Source organism: Natrix helvetica, assembly GCF_964273705.1.
Source record: "Natrix helvetica genome assembly, chromosome: 1".
In the NCBI taxonomy this organism is placed as follows: Eukaryota; Metazoa; Chordata; class Lepidosauria; order Squamata; family Natricidae; genus Natrix; species Natrix helvetica.
The window spans coordinates 229,380,675-229,397,639 of NC_138548.1; the positions used below are offsets into that span (position 1 = coordinate 229,380,675).

The 16,965-nt window shown below is 39.2% G+C and overlaps 1 protein-coding gene and 1 long non-coding RNA gene across 5 annotated transcripts in view; both read right to left on the reverse strand.

Annotated features, from left to right (window-relative positions):
- LOC309382097 overlaps positions 1-16,965 on the reverse strand; it is a 104,773-nt gene that overhangs the window by 20,169 nt on the left and 67,639 nt on the right. The window lies entirely within an intron of this gene.
- SPATS2 (spermatogenesis associated serine rich 2) overlaps positions 1-16,965 on the reverse strand; it is a 60,941-nt gene that overhangs the window by 20,169 nt on the left and 23,807 nt on the right. For all 4 annotated transcript variants that reach the window (XM_081933355.1, XM_081933356.1, XM_081933354.1 and 1 more), the window contains 5 exons: positions 5,305-5,384; positions 4,342-4,450; positions 2,889-2,938; positions 1,012-1,273; positions 161-373 (listed from right to left, as the gene is read on the reverse strand). In XM_081933355.1, coding sequence (XP_081789481.1) covers positions 161-373; positions 1,012-1,273; positions 2,889-2,938; positions 4,342-4,450; positions 5,305-5,384 — 714 coding nt within the window. The remainder of the gene's footprint in view (positions 1-160; positions 374-1,011; positions 1,274-2,888; positions 2,939-4,341; positions 4,451-5,304; positions 5,385-16,965) is intronic.

Sequence of the window (16,965 nt, forward strand, 5' to 3'; positions counted from 1 at the left end):
ATCCACCACAGCACAACAACTAATGAGATATACACTAAGAATTACAAGCTTTAGAGTAAAAACAAATGTCAACTGGCACCCTATAATTATTCTGCAACAAAGCACTTGTTAGAAAAACTAAAAAGAGAACAGAATCATGTCACAGATCTGTAAATTCTACCTAGTTTTTTGTTTCCAGGGGGCACAGGGACCTCATCCAGCATTGCTAGGGATGAGGGAGCTGGAGACTGGGTGCTGGAAGCAGATCTGGAGAGTGGCTTGCCAGCATTTCTCAATTCAGGTTGCACTCTGAGGGACTGGGTATTCTGGGAAGACCGCGTGCTTGCAGATTTTGGACTCAAGTTGGTTATTCCATTTTCAAACTGTAACAATGCTGAGGAAGGGAAAAAAGAGTTACTCTAAACTTCCCACAACCCATAAAATAACATTAAAAAGAACAATAGGATAAGGAATTTTATGTAGACTGGAATCCCAAATTACTTTTCTAGTGTGTCTCTGTATAGTGAACACCTACCTACCTAGAATTTACATCAGGGCTAGTCAACTATGGCAACTTTACAGCCTATAACCTTCAACTCCCAGAATGGCTGGTTCAGGAATTCTGGGAGTTGAAGTCCACAAAGTCGTAAAGTAGCCATAGTTGCTCACCCCTGGTTTACATGGTACTCAATTTTCCATTTCAGTACATTCACTGCCCATGCAATCTATGGATTTCCAAGTCGGATTATATAATTAAGTACAATTTCCAGTTATCTAGTATTGTTACTGTCATGTTGCTTCTATTTCTACCTCTTTCCCCCTTTGGAAACCTGAGAAGAGTCAAAGTAATTTGAAAAAGAATGATTCATCTCCTTCTGTGGCTACTACTGAATAGCGGAAGGGAAATTGTAATTATTTGGTTATTGAATAATGAAATGTGGCAGAAGGCACTATACAAGTAGAATGGAAGAAGGAAGCCTTCCTTACCTATACAGACTTTCTGATTTTCATAATAACCAACAGAGAACTAACCTGCCCTATCGGGAGTGTCAGGTGTAGCAGGCTCACTCTCTTCTAACTCTCTCGCATCAATGGAAAGTGTCTCCAAGCCTTCACTGAGTGAGTCCACAGACTCTGTGTCATTGGCCGAACCATTGACATGGTAACCATTAATCCCACCCTTCTCTGACGAAACCGCAGACTGTTCTTCTTCAGTGGTGGCTGGCTTGCTGGAGTCGGGAAGGTTTGCACTTGATTCTGCGGGGTTTTTTGATTTGGTCTTCTTCTTTTTGTTCTAGAATTAAGACACCGACATTATGAGAGAAGAAACTAAGCTTAACTCCTGGTATGAAATGGAATATTATTACTATTCCCTGAATATAAAAGAATTAAATTCTTCAGCAGTCAGCACTTGGGGACAACCCCTTAAATGTGAGATGGATTTATTTAACAGTCAGATTGGACAGACTGTGATATTAATGAAATATAGCAGCCATTTATGGAGAAAGAAAGCGTGGCTCTAAGGGATGTTAAAAATGCTGCATTTTATCCCAAATTAGTCTGAAGGGCTGACTATTCTCAGAAATATGCACATTCTACAATTCCATTCAAATACAGGGAAAAAATATGCCTTGTGAAACCTCAGAAGACAGGACAATTTCAGAGTCAGGTTTCAAATAGTTAATGGGTGAGACCTCAGCATCACACATATCCTTAAACCTTCTACATTACTAAAAGAAGCAGAATGAATTAGTGTATGCTTGATTTTATCATATTTGCACACAGAATCTATATAGAGGATGGTGACTTTACCTGGGCTTTCCACAAACAAGAACGAAGGAGGAGAATGCTGGTCAGGTTAGACCTTGTTCTAACCCAACAGAGGTCTTACATACCATATATTCAGTGTTCCTGGGAAATCCCACCTGATGTTACAGAATGCTCTAATAGCCCTAAGCAAGTACTGGAATTGTTTTTGCTTCTCTTCCCTTCCCCTTCCCCAGAGGTCTTTTTAAAAAACTCATTCCCTCTTACATAATCTAGTAGCGTCACATCAGTAATGCCACATGACACATAACAGGAGCTAATGGGCCATGACTGTGGATTGGCTATGGATCCCTGATGTAAGGCTGACCTTCAGCATAAATTAAATTTAATGTTGCCAACATTAAAGGAAAGGCTGCAAATGTCTTCATGAAGGTTGGCAAGGAGTTCCCAGTTTCCCCCTTCAAGAGCTCTCTCTTTCTCTTTTGCATTGGGGTAGTCAGACTTTTTGGACTAGTAGAACTTCTAGTGAATTTTTAGAATTTCTGTTGGAATTTCAAGATTGTGTTGTGGGGACTAACAGGGTGGAGATCCCTGACCATAGTATTAAATAAATAGAAATAAAACAGAATACTCTTACTATTTTCAAAATGACTGCAAGAGGGGGAACATCCAGCCATAAGACATCTTTTTATAAGCAGACAAACAGATGAGATTGGTCCTTCATACTCTTAATTTCTTACAACCTAATTTACCTTTGTATTTTTCCCCTGTGGGCACACTTCTAAACAAAGCAATGGACTACAGCCACAAAAGTTTTTATTTTCTAAGAAGGTGTGTAGCATCCATTGGTAAATTTAGATCATGCAAGTGCTCTGTAGCAGATTCCTTTTTTAAAAAAGTGTTAAAGGAAAAATGGGTTTGGAGCCTCAAAGATACTAAGTGAAGGTCCTATAGGTGCTTTGGAACTTATAAGTGGTTTACTGGGGATGTCAACTCTGCTTCCTTGGGGGAGGATGGAGGACCTAAGAATGAGGAACTGAAGTCTCTGGAATATCTGTCATGAGGATCAGAGATAATAACTAACAGCCTCATTATAATTCAGTAGAATATCAAAACAATCTCAAATTCAAACCAAGACTAACCTTTTTCTTGCCAGTTACTGTCCATTCTTTCAACACTGCAGTAGCACTACCTATTTTGAAAAAAAGCACATAATTATTGCGGTTTGTGTGCTCCTTAGCTATACAAAACAATAGCAAAGCGTTTAAGATTGAATCAGCCTTCCATCCTTCCGAGGTCAGTAAAATGAGGACCCAGATTGTTGGGGGCAAAATGCTGACTCTGTAAACTGCTTAGAGTATATAAGTCTAAGTATTATTGCTATCATGGTGAGACTGGATTGTTTTCCAGAATAATTGTTGGAATTTAAAACATAAAAGCTGAAGAATACTGGTCAACAAGCCATTGAGTAAAAGCTAAGTTGCTAAATAGGTACTTTTAGGATACAATTTAGACAAAGTGACAAGGTTTTAGGATTTCTATGCTTCCTAGAAGATTTTTAAGACTGATTTATTGAAGCCAAAAACCAATAAATAGTGGCGTCTTATTGTTTCTGAAATCATACTTTCCAATTAATTTTAGTACCTAATCCATTAGTTCATTTCAGTACAGAACGATCTCATAAAAATGCTTTTCTAATCTAGGCCCTGAAATGTAGAATTCTAGTAGGTTTAACCAGAAAGTCTTGTTTTCAGAAGTCTGAAATAGATTGTGAAAGAACTCATAGGATAAAGCCACATTTAGAATAAAGAATGAAACCTTTTTTTAAGCGATGAAAAAGGATTATATTGTTTAGAAAAGAGATGCACAACACCTTCTAGGCTAAGAGCACAAAACAATAAAAAGTGGTGTGTTAAATCACCTCAAAAACATTTATTTCATTTTTATTTAAGTTAGTATGTTACTACCATGTTTTCCCCCTTCTGTTACAATTAAAATGATAATCTGATAACAACCTTTGGTATCTCTAGGGTAGCACCCAGAGCTTCCAAAGGCAGCATATAAACTTGCTAAGTAGTTCCTGCTGAGTCTCTCGTTAGGCAAGGAAAATGTCAGTTTCCATGAGTTCCCCATGAACATGGCATAAATGAGTTATGGAGAAAACTTGTGAATGTGCTTTGCTACTGGAGAACACAGAACTCAATGTCTAAAACGGAATTTTAACTGAGCGCACTGCTCATTTTTCTCCACCCCAGGCAGCCATTTTTAGTCTTCAACAACGAAAATAGAATTTAAACATTTTCTAATAAAAAGGGCAGACGTTTTATATTTCCTTCATAACTAATCTTGATGTAGAGAGATTAAGTCTTATATACTCCAAGTATCATACATAACAGGTCCTGTGCCTTAGTTACATATCTTGAAATACCACAATATCAGAAAATGAAGGAATGTATATATTTCAATAATTATTTAGCATTCTGTAATTGCATTATAGTAAGATTGCATGTTAAATGACAACCTATTGCTTTTTTTTGTCATATTTATTTTTTGAGGCCTGCCAGAAAACATCGCAGGTAGGAACTAAGAACTTACCTTCCATGAAAGCCTGTACGGTTCGATCTACACAATTATCGAAGTGTTGCAGCACTAGGATAATCTCATTGTTGCTGCGGTTAGGGACTATCGCTCTCACAGCACTAATCTAGAAAAATGAGATAGGCAGGTCACACGTTAGCCAGTTACTTCCCAGACAAATATGTGCAACTGCCAACACAGGATAAAAATTAAGTTTCTATTCTCCTAAATTGAATTCAGTTTCGCTTTTACTCTGGGAACAGCCCATTCATTTTTCCTCTGGCAGCCTGTGTGTGGTGTTAAGCCCATTTCAAGCACTTACACAAGAGCTGCAAGCAATATGAGCCCACAGCATGAGTAAAGCCTTCCAGCTTCCACTGGTTAAGATGTCAATGAAAAGCAAATATTATGACTCAATATGCTCTGAAACAGTCTGACCAGAAAAGCTTGTCCTCAAATCAATAGCAGCTTAGAAAAGAAGAGGAAAAATAAATGTTCAGCCATGAGACAACAAGAGGCAGCACAAGAAGCAATGGGTGGAAACTAATCAAGGACAGAAGCAACCTAGAACAAAGGAGAAATTTTCTGAGAGTTAGAACAATTAATCGGTGGAACGACTTGCCTCCAGAAGTTGTGGATGCTCCAACACTGGAAGATTTTAAGAAGATGTTGGACAACCATTTGTCTGAAGTGGTGTAGGGTTTCCTGCCTGAGCAGGGGGTTGGACTAGAAGACCTCCAAGGTCCCTTCCAGCTCTGTTATTCTCAGACAGGTTATCTGCCGATCAATGGTTGTGATTGTGGAAGATACCACTTCCAACAGTAAAAGGGTCACAAGAAAAGTTAAGAACTTATTGTAAATTGAAAATTTCCCTGTATGCTCTATTCATACTTCCAAGAGAGTCATCATACTTTCCGACTTTCAAAGCAGTATTATGCTGTTTTCGGCTCTTAATGAAGTAACCGTTAAGATATTACTTACCTTCTCTTTCATATTTTCAAAGGTACCTCCTTGGGCCATCACGGTGTTTGACTGCACATCAAAAATAAATCCTGACCAATCTGAAGAATCAGAAAGAGATGAATGTTCAGAAGAAGATGCAGCAACAAGGAAGAAATATACGTTCAGAGAGTAGCTGCAGTTATAGATTGTTCTGTGCAGAATCATATAAATACAGGCTGGAAATTATGCTAGAATAACTCACCCAATCCCTGAAAGCAATAACTTGCAGGCACACCCCCTTGGGAGAGGCAGAAAGCATATCAGTTTCACCTGTTGAACACCACAGCACTAGTACATACTTTTTTGAAGCAGGCTTCTGAAACGAACAGTTCTGGCAATATTGCAAAACTAGTCAAATATTAAAATGTGCACTAGAAAAGTATTAACTGAGTAGTTTTCAAAGTCAGAAATTCAGGCTTCTATGCCCAAGGCATACTGAAGTTCTTCTTAATGCCTATCACTAGATTCTATATAATTTTCAGGGTAATTCTATTTTTAGACCAGAATTATAAGATGCTGTGTTTTCTGCTAGCTGTAAACATTTCTTGGCTATTCTATGTTCCAAGGCTGATTAGTCATTAGTTGATTTTTTGGGAAAAACTCATCGTCCAATGCTGATATAGCTGAGGTCATTGTTAATAGCAGTGAGGAATCAGTTCTTACTTTCAGGATTAAAATGGATAAAAATGACTGGGTTTTTAACTGACCTCACTGATTCCATACCCAGTTCTACTATGCTCTTCCCAGCTCACAAAAAATAATAAGTTATGTAGCAGAAGCACAAATTTTACCTAAAGATACCCTTCTCTACCTCAAAGGTGGCCCTGGCCCACCCAACTAAGATCAGAATTCAACATTTAAAGCAGTGGCATGTGTAACAATCAACTGGAATTCACTGTCTTTGATTGAAACTCATAGCTGGAAAACCAGATTGACTGTGTAGTTTATCAAGAGACACACTAGTTCTGTTTCTTTCTTAACACATTTATTCCTGGGAATATGTTGAAATTTTTTCTACATTAGCAACCCTAAAAGACAAACTCCCAGAAGAATCACAAAAGCAATGAATGACTGAAACCTTCTTCAAATTGGCAATAAAGAATCAATTATGGTAACTGGATCAATTTCAACACAACACATTTTTTCCTATTCTTTGCTAATACAAAAAATAAAATACCAAATCTATGAACAAGAGTCCACTTCATCTCCAAGAATTTACTTAATATTGAATATTGCCCCCCCCCCTCTCTCTGGTTATATAAAGTGCAGGATTTCTGTAATGCATTATTAGGTCTACTAGTTATTATAATTTTCATGAAAAATGATCTTCTGCTTTTATACATGCCACCAAATAGGGATATTACAGGTCTATCCTTTTATCTGTTTTAGACCAAGCAGCAAATGAATTTCTTGATGACTTAAATATCTAGTTGGTGATGCAGAAATCAGTAATACAGCAAATGTAACTTGAGATATTCTGAAAATTCTTTAAAGTCCCCAGATCTGAAATTCAAAGTTCAAGCAGGAAGTAAACATGTAATATTCACCTTTCTTTCAAAGGTTATCCAGAGATGTGTTAGTTTGATGTCTCTTTTAATTTTAACAGATATTTCTCTGTCTTTTGAATTGCATGAGAAATTCAATGAAATATTGCATGAGGAATAATGGAATATTAATTTGCATAATGCCTTTATTCTCTCCAATAATAACTTGAGGTCTTTTTCCTTTACAAAGAAATAGTTGAAAAAGCAGTTTGGGGAAATCAATTACTTGTTCCTCTTAGATCATTAAAAAAAAACTCTACTTGTTTGCTAACATTGGTTTAACAGTCCTCTTTTCACAAAAACACATCTGCACCATAATGACTACAAAATTAAGAGGTCAAGCATGTATTCTATTGCTTTAAAGCAGGGGTGTCCAACCTTGGCAACTTTTAAGACTTGTGGACTTCAACTCCCAGAATTCCCCAGTCAGGCATAACATCTCATTATTAGATAAGCATATGCAGGCAGTTACCACAAGTAATTCACATTCAGATTATCATTCAATCATTTTCCTAAATATTAAAATAATTATTAAAATAAATACTGGAAACAACCTATTTACCATAGCAACAATGTTTGTAACTTGCTGACTGCATTCAAGTAACCAATTATTCTGACACTATTTTAATAAATAAACCTTAAGAAATAATTAGTGTTAGCAAGAGTTCAGTCAGCTGTTCCCAAGCCTTTTCCCCAAGTTCCTTATTAAGATGAAAACCCCAAATGGAATCTTCTATCAATAATAGTGCCATTAGGTAACATTAGTGACATTTTTGCTTACTTCTAATTTAGTATGCTAGAAAACAGACAGCATATGAATTTGTAATCATGTTAAATTTAATTAGTAAATGAGTATAGTCATGGTCTTATAAATTTAACATGAACTATGATTATAGGTGATCCCACCAACCTACCATGTCAGCATTATTAAAATTGCAAAAGAAAACACTGTATATGGCAAACCATTTATATAACATTCCATATGTGATTGCCAAGGTGCAGATCTCAAGATGTGAGCACAGTGTGGGGATAAGTGTGGAATTTTTATCTATACAAAAAAGTGCATATGGAGAAAAAACAGTGAGCTCTTCCTTCTTCCATAGCTTATGCCATTTTCTCTGTTCTGAGAAGAATGGATGGAACACTGGAAAAGCTGAAGTATTTTAAATGGCCCTTAACATTTTTCTTCAAAGGTTATAGTTTGAAAACTGTCGCTGTAGGCTACACAGAATTTGTTTATAATGTAATATTGTTATATATAAGAAGATGCAGGAGATGTGAAGATGTGCACAGTGTCTTGTCCTGCATCGTGAGTGATTGAGATGCTAAATCTTGTCTGTCCTGCACATTGCTGTGGATTTTTAGATGCAAGTCTACTTCTGAGACTTTACAATGACCATGACAAACTAACCATGAACCTCCATCAGGTCAACCATGAACTACACCTTTGCTCTTTGGTGACATTTTCATAAAAGACAGAGCAACCTGACAAAGTGAAGAAACTCCGTGTTGCTTGCCAAGAGATGCTTGCTAAATAGGAGGACTATTTAGTCATCTTGCTTATTTCCCAATTACTTAGTAGCAGCACTCCATAGAAAATAGCACATGGTAGACTGAACAAGGAAGGGAATTTGTTGTTGTCATCATAACAACAAAAAAATGAAAGAAATAATCCCTGGGAGCAATTTTATACCACAGAAGAGAAACTTGACTTAATTAATCATATCTAAGTAGGAATTGCTAGAAATTCAACCACCTTTTTTTCAGTTCATTATTCAACAAACTCTTTAAGAACAAACTGGGAAAAAAAACTTATCACAAAATACTTTAAGAGCAAAAGAATAATCATCTCTTGGGAAGCCCCCATCGCCACTCTATCCCCAGCCCTCTATGGCTCTGAGGCCAAATAGAAGGAAAATGGGAAAAATCGTTATTCATTAGTTGGAATTACAGCTAATGGCCTACTGTGTCCAGAAAGTTCATTAAAATCTGTATAGTAGTATGAAGGTTACTATAAACCTGGCTTCCCCATTGACTTTGCTTGTCAAAAGATCGCAAAAGGTGATCATATAACCCCAGGGACACCACAGCTCTCATAAATACACGCCAGTTTCCAAGCGTCCAGATTTTGATCACATGACCTGGGGATGCTGCAACAGTGTGAAAAATGGCCACAAGGCAGTTTTTCCAGTGTCACTGTAACTTTAAATGGTCACTAATTGAAAGGTTGTAAGTCAAGGACTATCTGTAATTAGGTTTGCATCCTTTATCTTTTAAACAGGTTTCTGGTTCTGATTGTGGAGAGCAGATAGTCTTGTTAACATAAGGCTTTCAGGGGGCATAGGTTTGGCTTATGGCCTTTTCCAATTTATTTCCTATTTGCAACTTAGGTGTTAAAGGCCATGAAGGATTCATTCTCTCATAGTAATCTATAAATTCTACATTCAAATGTCCATATAACATTAGCGGTCTATACTATTAACTATTGCTAATGGCATGAAAGATTCAAGAGATAAGCAAGGCATTTTGGCAGTCATACTGAACTTCAGTGACACTTTGGAACTACCAAAGCAAAGATGATTCCTGTTGCCAATTGCACTTATTCAATAATCTGTACCATGAAAAAAATCATCATTTTTCTCAATAAACTGAGATTCTTAGGACTTACATTAACTGCTAAGGAAACAATATTAAACATTAGTTCTGATTGAAAATAATACCCAACATAAGTCACTTATACAGGAAGTCCTCAAAATTTGTTGTTACGTAAGACATTTGTTAAGTGAGTGTTGCCCCATTTTACGACCTTCCTTGCCATAGTTGTTAAGTGAATCCCTGCAGTTGTTAACAACATGGTTGTAAAGTAAATCTTTCCCATTGACTTTGCATGTCAAAAGGTTGCAAAAGGGGGATCACATGACCTTGGGACGCAGCAATGGTCATAAGTATAATCCAGTTGCCAAGCATTTTAATCATGTGATCATGGGGATGCTACAGAGATTGTAACTGTGAAAAATGGTCATAAGTAACTTTTTTCAGTGCTGTTGTAACTGAATGGTCATTAAATGAACTGTTGTAAGTCGAGAACTACCTGTATAACATGAAACTTCATTTGCTGTCATTTTGTTGTTGTACCGAATTTGTGCAAATATATTCTCTTTAGAAAGGGAAAAAATGAATTTGAACCTACATTTGTAGTTACATTTGTTTAGAATTCTAGAAAGTTTTAGAAATTTTAAATCTCCATTTCAGAGAGATTAGTTGTAAAAGAATGAGCAATATTTATAGATATACATTTATGCAACCCTAGATTCAACAAGAACTGCAAGATGGGCAGCTAATTTTCTTTGTAGCAGCCTTCCTATGCAGTTGAAAACAAATACCGAAACTCTTCTAAGTGAGCAAGACTGATGCAACACAAAAGAATTATTGCTAATAAAAACAAAAAGTATAGCTGCAAATTCCTTTTAAAAGATGGACCATACTTTTCATTGTTCCATGAACTATAGTCAACACTGTAGTGTGATTTTTGCAGTTGCTTTTTTCATAAACTCTTTTTTTTTCAAAAAGGGAGATAAAACCAATTTCGTTGTACTTAAGTACAATGGCAATAAAGATTATACTTATACTTATAAAAATCTAAATGTAACCAAAGGCATTGTTCCATAAAACAGTTGTGGAGTAGGCAAATTAATTAGTTAACAACATAATCTAAAACACAATTGCCCTCAGAAAAATAAGATTACATGAAATTCATCCTTTTGTCAGAAGTTGGAATCAGATTATTTTTGGAGTATTTTTTTTTAAAGATGGCACTAAATGGCATCTTTCAAAGTATTTCCAAAAGGAACTGTTAGTTGCGGGTGGAGAGAATGAATAGAAGCAGGAGTGGTGACTTTGGATAGAGCTGAGGGTCTTCAATGAACCTCTGGAGCTGGTCGAATGTGCCAGTGTGGAAAAGGTAAAGTGGTATTTGGTAAAGCAGTGCCTTGGATAGAAGTTGCAGATTTGGAAGTGAGCAAGAATGGCTATCAGGAAATTCAATTCATGGTGCTTCACCATGATGGAATGCAAGCTTCAGGTTCAAGAATTTGAAACTGGAGAAAAATTGCTAGCAATTTCCTGTCCTGGGTAATTCCTGTCAGACTGTGGCTGGGTGTCAGTGGAGCTTGATTTACTTCTAAGCATTTTAGTAACGGGGCAACAGGGTCAAGATATAATGCCCTAAGTCTAGTGGGGGCTTCATGGGCTTAGCAACGGAAATGCTAGAGTTGTTTACAGTTCAGGTTGAGACTCCTGGTAACGTTGGAATCCCTCTGAGAATTCTATCAATAGAATAACCCAAGGGCATGACACTGTCTTGTGGGCAGCATAAGAGGTGAATTGGGTCAGCAGCTTGAGGGGTTCTCCACTCATAGTGAGATGTCAGGGGCTATGACAGAGTACATTAATAAAGTGTATCCTTGCAACAGGAACACTTGGAGTGTGGGATTATTTCTGGCGTGGTTGGGCTCCAGTATGAGTAGCTTTGCCATATTGCTGGCGGTCTGTAGGTACTGAAGCTGTGCAGAAAGTAGCCAAAAATATTTGATACTAGCTGGATAGCTGTGCTCCACTACGAAACTATATGATCGGGCTTGATAAATTTCAATTCAATTCAATTTATTAGCGCTTATAGACCGCCCCCTCTCCCGAAAATTGACACTTACAGCTTGAAAATTAATGAGTAGTTACGATTGGCCTCTCCTCTCCCTCAGACTTGCTCCACAGAAGCCTCTCCTCTCCCCTTCTCTCCCTCAGACTGGCCACATTGATCCTATCTTATCCCCTTTTCTCCCTCAGTCTAATTCCTTAGCATCAGAGCGTTTTCCAGATGGGGAGGGGGAGTAGAATGTCTAAGCTCCCAGCCCAGATGAGTCATGTGCTGGCCACGCCCATGCCCAAGTTGGAAGAGAATTCTTTCCAGGTGGGGAGGGGGAGTAGAACATCTAACTACTAACTACAGAGTGTGTTAATAATAATATAAGAAACACTAATGATCTGGTGGTCATTTCGAAAAAACCTTTCTTGGTGAACACCTAGAAGCCAAGAACAACATATGTGCCAAATTTCATGTTTGTAGGCTTTACAGTTCTGGAAATTTCATGATGATACGGGAGTTCGCTTTTATATATATAGATTATATGGGGTGGGGGATTCAGATGAGGGGGAAGTGTATCCTGGTTTTGGTAAGATAGGATAGGCAACGGCAGATATGCCAATTCAGTGAAGGAGGGGCCAACTATCTGCTTTTACTTCTGGCCTAATGGCTTCACTCCTGGGTAGCAGGGTTGGTGGTATATTGACCTCAAAGTACTGGTTTTCTGCTAGTTATTAAAACTGAAAGTATTTTTTATTGTCCTTTGGAGGCTGATTGGCACATGGGATTGGAACAGTGGTGGGTTGCCATTATTTTTTTTTACTACCGGTTGGGGCGTGCTTTTGCACATGTGCAGAAGCGTCCGGGCGGGTAGGTGGAACCTCCCGCCACCACTACTACTGGTTTGCCCAATCCGGGTAGAACCGGCAGCAACCCACCTCCGGACTGGAACCATCATTTGCTTTTAAGTTAAATCACAAAGAATACAAAATTAGCATTTTTTTACAATCTAAACTGCTTGTCTTTGTCACTTATCAAAACTATTCAGCTGCAGCTCAGAGCAAAACTATACTTGAAAACAGTTTCCAATTCCATCAAATTACAACTGGATCTAGTTATTACAAGTTACAGAAAGGAACATGACACATTAGGGAGCTGCAAATTCTATTGCTAGATTTAAAAGAAGAGGGTAACCTGGAAAACAAAATAATAACTACCTTTAGAGGGCTATTTATATCAAGCTGAAACAGAAAGCCTTTTCAGACAAATGGCCAATATTAACACATTTACTGTACACATGTCAGAAAAATTCTCTCAGGACCTAAACATAAGTGGATTGTTTCAAAATTGTTTCAATTTTCATTTGTTTCTCAGCCTTTTGGCTAAGGTCAAATGTGGAACTTGCAAGTTTTATACTGACATCTCTCATAAGCAATTTTCCTGATTAAATTCTTAAAGATACTAGTCCATTCAATCCCCACAGATATTATTTGTAAAGATTGCAATTCTTTTTCAAACCTGAGCCCCAGGTATTCTTCTACGTACACCTATCTTGTTGAATTGCGTCTTGACAATTTCAGGAACTTTAACGGCAGTTTGCTATCAATAAATGTACACACAATTTTAATGTAATTTATTGTTCCAAATGTAGGTATAAAATACCCATATCCACATTTTCTGTGAGAATGATAAAGTGCTCCTTTTGCTAAAATGAAAAGAATTTGAGTTCTGAACTACTTACCCCGAAAAGTTTTCTGTTGCTGGAACATCTTTTATAACTTGCTACCATATTTACATTGTTTCTTTCTTTCTTTCATACAGGACTCTAGTTTCTGTTCAATATACTACTACCATATTTTTTCGGACTATAAGACGCACCGGTGTGTAAGATGCTCCAAGATTTCAAAGAGGTAAGTAAGAAAAGATTTCAAAGAGGTAAGTAAGAAAAGATTTCAAAGAGGTAAGTAAGAAAAGATTTCAAAGAGGTAAGTAAGAAAAGATTTCAAAGAGGTAAGTAAGAAAAGATTTCAAAGAGGTAAGTAAGAAAAAAGTTTTTGTCCTCCCCGGCCCCCATGAGCTCTCTGCAGGCTGCAGCAGGGCAGGGGGAGGCAAAAATGCCCCCATTTTGGGGGGAAACAGTCCATTTTCCCCAAAGGGGTGATGTGGGGGCAGGGCTTCGGGAAGCTGAAAATGGCTATATTCAGTGTATAAGACGCACCAACATTTCCACGCTCTTTTAGGGAAGGGAAGGTGCATCTTATACTCCAAAAAATATGTTATATACTCAAAATACTCAAGTAGGCTACCTATGGAGATTCTCAATCATCCATATCATGGTTATCCCAAAGGTGCTTTTCCAAAAGGCAACTGGGCTTTCTTGGTTTTTTTCTTTGAGAATATTTTGTTTCTCATCTAAGAAGCTACTTCACTTCTGATTGAGTGATGGGGAATGGAAGAATTTACTTTCTTTCCAGCCTCAGAGTGCCAACAACCAGATGACTGCAAAAAATATAAATCAGTTTAGAACTGAAGAAGTTTCTTGAATGATTTTCAAAGGAAAAAAAAACAAAGAAAGTCCGTTTGCTTTTTAGAAAAGCACCCTTGGGACACTCTAGTAGGCTGTTCAGGATATATATTGAGTTCTGAATCCCTATTTTAGTTACTAATAAAAGAAGATACAAAATTTCAGGCTTTCTAAAAAAAAGTTTTCTATTTGCCTCAATAACAATCTGCTTGTTGAAATCTCAAAAAGTGGCGTGTGTCAGGTGTCAAGTGACTTAGTTATATGTTAGAAGAAAACTTTTTGAATTTTCAACAAGGAGATTGTTATTGAGGCAAATAGAAAACCTTTTTAGAAAGTAGTGTGAAAGTTTGTATCTTCTTCTATTTTACATAATATTTTGAACAAGACTAGTTAGGCATTTCAAATTCTTCTGTTCTGCTCATGTAAATTTTAATCTTTTTTAAAAGATGTTTTTGTTCTGCCTTTCCTTTATTATAAAAAGTTGGAGAACTTACCTAATACTCCTTCCTACTTTTATTTTCCCCACAACAAAACCCTGTGAGGTGGGTTGGGTTGAGAGTGTGTGACTGGCCCAAAGTCACTCAGCTGGCTTTCATGCCTAAGACGGAACTAAACCTAGTTTCCTGGTTTCTAGGCCAGCACCTTAAACACTGTACCAAAGGGGCTCTCTCATTTGATTTAAATTATTGTAAATATTTAGCTTCAGTTCTTTTACGAGTAAACAAAATGCAACCAGATGGTTCAGCCTATAAAAAATGACGCATTTTAACAAGGAATTCCATTAGCAGAGGATGGCAAGACAACAGCTAAAGTTTGCAAATTGGTCTACAACTTTTCTAAACTAAAAAGTCTTAAACAAAAGTCTTCGGGACAGTGGAGGCTATTGATTGTGAAATAAATAAAGAGTAACAGGGGCCCCATCGGTGTGTGATGGCCTGGATGTCTTATCTGCTGCACAAAAATGACTTACAGGTAAGTCCAGGGTATGGTTTGCCTACACCAAAGCCACAGTCTTTGATATACAGGCTTGTCCCTGGGAATGGGATCTTACTTCTGGAGGGCTTCTAATCCTTGGTTGGCAATTATTTTCTGCAACATAATCCAGGGGAAAGATGCTTTGTCTGGATGTAGAAATGAACAGGGATTTCTAAAGGAATATTGTGCAGCAGTCCAACATAAATGTTCCTAGATGGCTTTAGTATAGAAGTAGTTCTAGTGAAGTCATTCACATTTCCAGTGTGCCAGGTTTAGTTGGAAAGAACGTTGGTCTTACCTGAACATGTCTTTTCAGGGGAGGAGAGGGAGTGGTCACGTGTGGGTATTCTCAAAGCCTGATTGGTCCAAAGACTGAGAGCAAACTTCTTAAATACTCCTGCTTTCCATTCCTGCCCAGTTTCCTCAAAGGCGAACTACAGAATTGAAATAACACAACACAAACCCCAGGGAAAAAAAATCCCCCCGGCCCTCCCTTGGGCCCACCCCACTGCAACAGGGCGGATCGTGACCACTCCCTCTCCTCCCCTGAAAAGACATGTTCAGGTAAAACCAACATTCTTTTTCCAGTGGAGGAGAGGGAGTGGTCACGTGTGGGACATACCCAAGCTCGGTCCCAGGGAGGGAATTAACACAACTATGGCCCAAGGGGAGAATCTGCTACCACCCTCCGCAGGACCCTCTGACCAAACGATGCCTCCGCCGAGGCAAACAAATCCAGCCAGTAATGCCGGATGAAGGGGGTCGGAGACGCCCAAGTAGCTGCCTGACAAATGTCCTCAAATGGAGCCCTAGTGGCCCATGCCGTCGTGGTCGCGGCACTCTTAGTGGAATGTACGGTTATCCCCGAGGGAACGGGATGACCCGCCGCCCCATAGGCCTCCACAATGGCCTGTCGTAGCCAACGGCCAATGGTCGCCGACGACACCCTGTTTCCCAACGTCCCAGGTTGGAAGGAGACAAATAAAGCCTCCGACTTGCGGATCCCCACGGTCCGCCGGAGATAAATGGGCAGGGCACGACGCACGTCCAAACGGTGCCAGAGCCTCTCCCTATCACAAGACGGCCCCGGGCAAAAGTCCGGCAGGATGACCTCCTGCGCCCTGTGAAAAGGGGTGTTCACCTTTGGGAGAAAGGTAGGATCAAGGCGAAGAACCACCCTATCCTGGTGAAAGTGGCAAAGATCATCTTTGGATGAAAGGGTGCCTAGTTCTGAAATACACCTGGCTGAGGTAATCGCCACGAGAAAGGCCACTTTAAGGGACAAAAGCCTCAGATGAACGGACCGGAGAGGCTCGAACGGTGAACTCGTCAAGGCCCACAGTCACCCTTTCCGGCTCCCAGAAAGAGCAACCCTTTTGAATCGCCGGGGAGATCCACCACCTGAGGGAAGCCCTGACCCCGCCGGAAGTCGCAGGGTCCAAAGGGAGTTGCTCAGCCTCCCCCTCTGGAAGGGGATGAGCTCTCACTGAAGTGGTCGAAGATGGAGCCTGGCCCACGGGACAATCCCTATACAGGACACCATCTTGCCGAGTAACTGAGATAACGTGAGGACTGAAACTAACCGACTTTTGTGTACCCTTCCTGCCAGTTTCCAAAGGCTTGTTTGGCGGTCCTGGGATAGCCGGACCACCCCCGATGCGGAGTCTATGACCGTCCCCAGGTGAAGTATGCGTGTGGAAGGTGAGAGGTGACTCTTGGGGAAGTTCACTGAGAACCCCAGAGATTGAAGACTCCAAATAGTGAGGTGCAGGTCCAAGACTGCCTGAGGCAGTGATCCCGCCTGGACCAGGACATCGTCCAGCTAGCATTGGAGTCTCACCGGGATGGCTCGCAGGTGAGCCGCCAATGCCGCCAGCACCTTCGTAAATGTCCGAGGGGCTGAAGCTAACCCGAAGGGTAGGGCCCTGTACTGGTAATGGCAGTCCCCATGCGAGAAT